At 34.6% G+C, this 8,163-nt stretch overlaps 1 protein-coding gene across 11 annotated transcripts in view; it reads left to right on the top strand.

Annotated features, from left to right (window-relative positions):
• LOC132124467 (receptor-type tyrosine-protein phosphatase mu-like) overlaps positions 1-8,163 on the top strand; it is a 217,330-nt gene that overhangs the window by 114,576 nt on the left and 94,591 nt on the right. For 4 of the 11 annotated variants that reach the window (XM_059535472.1, XM_059535477.1, XM_059535471.1 and 1 more), the window contains exons 14-16: positions 18-92; positions 3,798-3,933; positions 7,260-7,289. In XM_059535472.1, the coding sequence (XP_059391455.1) occupies positions 18-92; positions 3,798-3,933; positions 7,260-7,289 (241 nt within the window). The remainder of the gene's footprint in view (positions 1-17; positions 93-3,797; positions 3,934-7,259; positions 7,290-8,163) is intronic. The other 7 variants (XM_059535480.1, XM_059535479.1, XM_059535482.1 and 4 more) reach the window with 3 other exon arrangements.

Below are 8,163 nucleotides of genomic sequence, written 5' to 3'. Positions count from 1 at the left end.
CTCTTCTCTTGTTCTAGCTGCCATTATTATGACTCAGCTCACCACGCCGTATGTGCGTATCGCACCCGCTGCCGGCGACAGCCAACTAACAGGTCAGAACTTTTACCATCCACTGTGTGTGTTAAACCAAGACCGTTTCTGTTCACTGTGTGTGTGCGTTCATGTCCAGGTCATATTTCCCTCCTAAATAAATAAATACATTAATATTTACATTTATTTATATTATTCACTATATATATATATATATATAAAACATTTTGCATAAAGATTTTGGATTTTCAAAAAATTGTCATTAAAATAATGTGAAAATAACAACATTTAGCTTTTCAATTGATATCCTGGCAGTATTTGTTATGCTGCCCAACATGTATATATCCACACACACACACACACACACACACACACATAAGAAAATGAAGGTTTTGTAGCAATGAGAATCATTGAGAAGAAATCTAATAATAATTAATAATGTTATGTAATATAAAATATCTGGATGCATTGACAAAAAAAAAATATTTTGTTGAATATGTCACAATAAAAAAAAATCATAAAATATTGATACGCTATTCATAATTATATTCGCTCTTATGCTGAATAGAATTTTCACATTTTTTTATTTTGATTTTGAGGGTTAAATGTGAGCTGGGTTTCCGTGCTTTTTTTTTAACGTTTTTATATTTTCTGTGTAACTTAAAAAAAAAAAAATTATGTAGTGCTATATGGTATATTTCAATATTTCTTCCATGTGTATTGGTGTAACCCATGACTGTTGTGTAAAGAAGTGTTTGTTGATTCGTTTTAGTCCTGAATGGATGCAGGTTAAAAAGGTAATTGAGGATTTTCAGGGTTACCGTCTGTCTGATGCTCTTCGTTTGATCCCTGCTGTTTGCTTCCTGTAGAAGGTCACTTTCCATTAGCTGAATCTGTACACTGAATACACACATTTACTGTGGGAAATAAACATTGGTGCAGGAGTCACTAAATTAGCTGCTTTTTATTCAGCACCGATGTCCGTCGAAGGAATAAATATGACCCCGCCAAACCCGAAACCCAAGGCTTTTGCAATGCATGACCTGTCAGAAAATTACATTTCAATATTGACTGTTTGTTGAATAGACCCAGGTGAAGGCTCTCATCTGCCGCTGTGAAATGCATTGATTTCACTCGTCAATCATTTCATTGTGGATGTTTAATACTGAAGTGATGTTTTCCACAGATGAACAGTAAAGAGAAAATTGGCTTTTTTAATTAAAACTTATGTAAACACATCTTCAGATCTCTCGCCTCTTCGATCCGTTACTGAATCATTATGCATGATCATGGATTCTGTTCCTCTAAGTGTTTGCATGTTTGTTTGTGAGCGAGACTGTGATGGTTTGACCTCTGGTCATATAAAGCGAGTCTGTTTATGCCGATCGTCGTCCTCCTTAAACCCTCGCTGTAGCCTGCGGTCTGTCTTTAAACACTTTCTCTCGCCTCCATCCAGTCTGAAGAAATTCAGACTCCAGAATGCAAATGAGCGTCATGACAATAACAAAAGCCTAGACAGATTTTTGCACTTATGCTAATAAACATACTCAATTTCTGTTTTCTTTTTTGGTCCAGAACGTTTTCATGATTTGCAGAATAAGGCGACAACATTTATAATGAAGTCAATATTGTTTCCATACAGTGGTTTTGAATATAAACTTATTTCTGCCACATGAGAGAAAAAATTATGTTTTGGCAAATGAGGTAGAAGAGTCAAAATTATGACATGACAATTGAGTCATGATTATGAGATAAAAACGTTGTAATTCTGGTGTTAAAAGTAACAATTATGACATAAAATTCTAAATTATGGCAAAAAGAGTTGATAATATTAGGTATAAAGTTGAAACTGATATGCTTAAAAAGAATTATGACATTAATAATAAAAATTATGACATAAGTAGAAATTCTAAGATAAACTTCTTTATGGCATAAAAACCATGAGATAAAAGTGGCTCAAGTCAAAATTATGAGCTCAAAAGTCATTATGAGATCAAAATGAGATAAAAAGTTCAAATGAACAAAAACTCATAATTATAAGATAGAAAGTTGAAATTATGGCACGTAAAGTTGAAAATATGAGATATAAAGTCATGAGATTCTGAGCAGCAGTTGACTTAAAATTGTGACAAAAAGTGGGAATTGTGATATAAAAAGTCAGTAATGGCATTAAAAATCATAATTATAAGATAAAAATCCAAATTAATATGTCGAAATTATCAAGATAAAGTTAGAATTATGAGATAAAAAGTTTTAATTATGGCATAAAGAGTCAATTATGAGATAAAAGTCCTAACTGTGACAGTCATAATTATGAGATAAAAAGTTGGAATTATGAGATAAAAAGTTTTAATTATGGCATAAAAATTCAGTTATGAGATAAGTCATAACTGTGACAGTCATAATTATGAGATAAAAAGTTTTAATTATGGCATAAAAATTCAGTTATGAGATAAGTCATAACTGTGACAGTCATAATTATGAGATAAAAAGTTTTAATTATGGCATAAAAATTCAGTTATGAGATAAGTCATAACTGTGACAGTCATAATTATGAGATAGAAAGTCATTACGGCATAAAAAGGCAAAATGAGAAATTGAAATGATGACATATAGAAATGATTGCATTATTAATAATGAAGTCATAATTGTCATTATTTTTGTCAACTTTTTATCTCATAATTATGATTTACCATTATTATTTTTTTCTTATGTGGCAGAAATGGGCTTCCATAGATTTGTGAGTATCTGTCGGCAAGCAGTTCTTTTGTTGTTGTTTGTTGGGAATCACCTGTGGCAAAACAGAAACTCGAACCCAAACACGGGAACCTGCTCATCCATCACCATGGTAACGGCAGCCCATAGGCCCGGCTGATGGATGTAGTCAGGCCTTGATTGAAAAAGCGTAGCTGGCAGGAGGAACCGATCCGCGGCCCAGCTCAAATGTGCATCGCATCCACACTATTTTTCATCCTCTTCTCATTTAGTGCAGGAAATTGATATTTCATCGGGCACACAGTTGACATGCATCACATTATACAGTAAACAAACGCGCTCGCTCTGTTTCTCTCTGACCACTCGTACACTCGCTGTTCCTCCTCTGTGCCACAACCGAAGCTGCTTTTAGTCCATTTAGATAACAAACAGATGTTGCTTTTTATGTCTTCATGATTTTAGTTCTCGGGATGTTTCATTGAAGTGTCAACTTTGTCTCAGATTATTGCTTATGAGAAAGAAGCTGAGAGATACTGTAGGACATCTAATTGTGACAAAAAGTAATCATTATGGCATAAAATTAGATAAAAAGTTATACCTTTGTCTCAGTTGCTGTCCTTAAAATTGCTTATGAGAAATAAAGCCGAGATCATTCGAGGTTTGTTGTATGTGGTGAGAAATGCTCGAGTTCATGTTGAGATCTGATTGCAAACTGTAGTATTTTGTCTGATCTGAGCACAGTTTGAGACATTCTTCAGATCTCTTCTGAAACTCAGGAGTGGTCTCTGTTTACTCTCATTGATGTGGTTTTATTGAGATTTGTCGTTTTTCTTCTTTCCTACAAGCAAAGCCAGTATAATCAACCGATCAAATAACTTGACTAACTGTCTGCTAATACTAACCTGTTTTATTAACAAAAAGCACACTAATTTTCTGCTAGTGTCAGTATTTACAGTATACCTGTACATCACATGACTGGCCCCATGTGTTGTATTTTCATCATGATCACAGTGACTCATTTCGGCTATGATTGTCTGGACTTCCTGTTCCAGGTGCTGCGACCCAGAAGCCTGATGCGGTGGAACCCGAGAAACAGACGGATCACACGGTGAAGATCGCTGGCGTCATCGCTGGCATCCTGCTCTTCGTCATCATCTTTCTCGGCGTGGTACTGGTCATGAAGAAACGGTAAGAGAGCTTCACTTCTGTTCAATATGTCGTCTGATTAACATGAAATTGTGTTTAATTCATTTAAAGATGAAGTGTGTCATTTAAGCACAACCGCACTCCCACTATCTGTCAGTCGGATAGCCCCGCCCCCAAACTCATGTGATTGGCCGAGAATGTGTCACAGTGTTGAAGGGTCAAAGGGCCAGTGACTCACTAATAAAGACTCTGAACATTATGATATGACAAAGCATTTAAATGTGAGAAAGATCATGCTTTGGTAATCAGAATTATGATATTAACTTATGAGATAATAAGTAATAATTATGTCATTAATGTCATAATTATGATTTGTAAAGTCTAAATTGTGCCATGAAAGTAATAAAAAAATAAAAAAGACACATTAAGCAATAATTTATATTATGACAAAAACTAAAATCTAATATAATAGTCGTAATTGTAACATAAAAAGATCAATTATGAGATAAAATATCCTAAGGTGATCATTATTATAAGGTACAAAGTTACAAATCTGACATGAAAAGAAAAAAAAAAAACATACTAAGCAACAAAAAAATCGACAAGATAAAGTAATAATTGTGACAAGCTATGAATTATGAAATAAGTCATTGTGACAAATGAAATAAAAAAATGATGTAATGACACTCGTCACAATCATGACTTTTTTTAAACTATCTCATAATTTATATTTTGTCATAATTTCAACTTTTTATCTCAATTACTGATTAGTATGTAAAATTTTATATACTAATCAGTAATTGAGATAAAAAGTTGAAATTATGACAAAATATAAATTATGAGATAGTTAAAAAAAAGTCATGATTGTGACGAGTATAATTTATGAAATATAATGTTAATTGTGACAAATGAGATTTGATGAAAACATATGTAAAGTCAGAAATATGACAAAAAGTTGAAATTATGATATGAATTTGAAAATGAGATAAAAATGTACAATTATGACATACTAAGCAATAATTGAAAGAAAAAAGTATGATGACAGTCATTGAGATAAAAAGTCATAATTGTGAAATTAAAAACTTACATAAAGTAACTTAACTATGAGATAAAAATTCAAGCAAACTGATAGCCTCGCCCCCAAACTCACATGATTGGTTGAGAATGTTTTGAAGTGTCACACTGTTGATTCAAACTGCCTCTGATTCACTTCCAGTGACTTTGAGCATTAATATATGAGAGAGTGTGTGAGCGTGGGATGAAATGACTCACTTCAGCTTCAGAGAGCTGCTGTACCGTACAGAAATCTCCCTGTGTCATGGTACATCCAGTGTGCTCATGAACACATGAAAGTCAAATGAATCTTTGCTGATGTTCTGTTCGCTTTTCAAACAGACCCTTTTGTCAGCTGAACACAGACTAATTGATTTGATCGCTCTGATAAGCACCATTACACAGTTTGTGGCACCAATACTTGCTGCTTGATGAAATATTAATTTTTTTTTCCCTGCGCTGCTCTCAAACAAACAGCTTCGCTTTAATGACCCGGCGACGGGAAATAGCACAAATATTTTATATAAGTAGTTTATCTTGTGCAGAAAAAAGAAAAGAGTGAAAGAAAAGCAAGATAAGAGAGAAAAATTGATGAAAGGCATTTATTTATTTTTTTATTTTCAAAGAGACGCCCAGGGCGCATTGCTCCGGGCGAGTTTACATTAGATCCGTCCTCAGCTGGAGTAAAACCCTCCAGTCCTGCTTTAGATTCAGAGCACGTTTCAGTGGTTTCAGATGTAAATTGAAGGCAGGGCCGAGTAAATATGTTTTTAATGAGAGTCATTACCTTCTCAGAATAAGGGTATTTGTCTCTATTGATTCTGCTGTTGAGCCTCAAAATGGCCAAACATTTGAAGAGGGATGCCTTCATTTTGCTGACAATGTGATTTCCGTCAGATTGTTTGTATGCGTCGGCCGGGCCGTTTTTAGCATAATGACCTTGGCATCACATGTTAAATCTCAGTGTAATTTGATGGGATCCATATCCACAGACTTCAGTAATTGAGTCAGGACTGAGTTAACTATTAAGAGAGACAACTAATAAACTTAGGGTGCTAGAATTGCTTTTGGAGCTCATGTATGTTGCAGAATTATAAACCCGAGTCCAAACTCACTACTTCTGCCTGTAACGAGAGCTAATCAGCCTGTTTCTAACCGCTCTATGTCCTCTCTTCTCTCTTTCTCTCTCTCTCTTCACCCTGTACTAGACAAATGAAAATGAAGCTGTGAGAGATTAGTCTCATTAATGAAACACAAGCTGAATGAAGTCATGTAAATTGTTCTTGCATAAATGATTGCGTTCGATTAAATGCAAGCTTTTTTGTGTGTGAGAATGGTTTGCACAGAATTATTTCTGCTTGCGTTTCATGAATGAGGTCTAGAATTGATCGATATTTGACAAAACACTGAAAACATCCTTCTAGAAAAATTAAGTTGACCAAAAACTGACATTTTTGTCTTTAATAAAGCACAAGATAAACATTAAGAAAATTAATAAATTGTTAAGTAAATGTATTCAGTAAACCAAAGCTTCAGAAATGAAGTATTCATGATTATGAGATAAAACTTTAATTATGAGATAAAAAGTCGAAAATTTTGACAGTTGAAACTGACATTAAAAAAAATCCAAATTATTGTATACTTGGTAATAATTATGATATAAAGTCTTAATTGTGAGAAAAAATTCAAAATTATGGCATGAAAAGTTGAAATATGAGATAAAATGTCAAACTGACATATTAAGCAATAACCAAGGTAAAAGAAAAAAGAAATTGAAAAAGGTGCAGTCTCATTAATGAAACGCAATGTAAATGCATGTATACATAGACTAAAATTATTAAAGCACAAGATAATCACAACCAGTTTACTCGATTATTTATGTATTTAAGAAACACACACCTAACTGTTGAGGTGCAAAAATTGTGTTCAAAATTTCTACCATCAGACTTTTTATAGGGATTAATAATAATTCATTATATCTTAAAATAGGCTGAAGGCTGAAATATTGGTTTTATAAATAAATAAGCTTAAGAATGTGAGTTAATCCTTAATCTGCACTGACGTCTGAGGACGCCCTTAATGAGATGTAAATGATATTAATAGTGACTGCCACGCCCACACCATAGGCACCGCCCACAGCTCCGCCTCACAAAGCACACACGCAGAACAGAACTCGTCACATGTGTCACCATATCAGGTTTTGCTCATTTTCCTATATTTTCAGACATTAATATTTTTACTTTTTCTTTCCTTCCATTTCCATTCCCCCTCCACCCTCTCCACCACTGCTTTTGCCCTTCCACCCCACTCGGCAGAAGATCCTATCACTCCTACACTTACTACCTGTAAGTAACCACTTTGTGAAAACTAGTTGCAGTGCTTTCTCTTCCTCGCCTCTTTTGATATTCCATGCATGATTCCAAACCCAGTGACTTCCGTCCTTCAAACTCCAGCCTGAGCTCCTGCGTCTGCCGCTGCTGTTATGTGCTTTAAATGATGGATGCTAAGACCAAACCAAACCCTGGCATTGCTAAACCCAGCTTTTTAAATCATTCATCACAGCGAACGCTGGAGTGATGGTAATTCCTCTCTGGAGGAGATTCTCTTTGCTGCTGCGGTTTGAAGGGGGGGATCTGATCTGATCTGATCGCTCGCTGATGAAAAATCCCTTTAGAGCACAAGAAAGAGCTTCATGATGCGCAGGAGTCCAGTTTTCCCATTGCACTGTGTTAGTGCATCGACACGCACATCAGCCCTGATTCATCACTTTAGTTCCCTTCCCTCCATGTTTACCTCAGTTCTGTTCTGTTCAGTTCTGCATGAGTCTGATAAGTGCATGTTAATCATCATCATGTGTTACACACACACACACACACACACACACATAGAAATGCAATCTGATTGGATATAGTTGGATTAAATGCTTCTAACACGGAAAACGGCTGAATGCCATTCATGAGATACAAAATATCAAATCTAGTGTCATTTGTTTAGTTTAGTTTGACATGCTAAAACAATAATCTAGTGTTTGTCGTTGTTCATTTTTGTAGATATTTGAGAAGGACATTCTCACATTTATGACTTTGATTGGTTTAAATAGTTAATTTCACATGTGAGTTGAATGTTTAACATGATAAAAATCAAATACATGTCGCATATTTTTATGACTTGCAATAAGGTTCCATTAGTTAATGTTATATTTACATTTATTACAGTATT

The sequence above is a fragment of the Carassius carassius genome, chromosome 42, assembly GCF_963082965.1.
Source record: "Carassius carassius chromosome 42, fCarCar2.1, whole genome shotgun sequence".
Lineage (NCBI taxonomy): Eukaryota > Metazoa > Chordata > Actinopteri > Cypriniformes > Cyprinidae > Carassius > Carassius carassius.
Note: the sequence above shows the minus strand (reverse complement) of the source record. Positions and strands in the feature narration are given on the sequence as shown.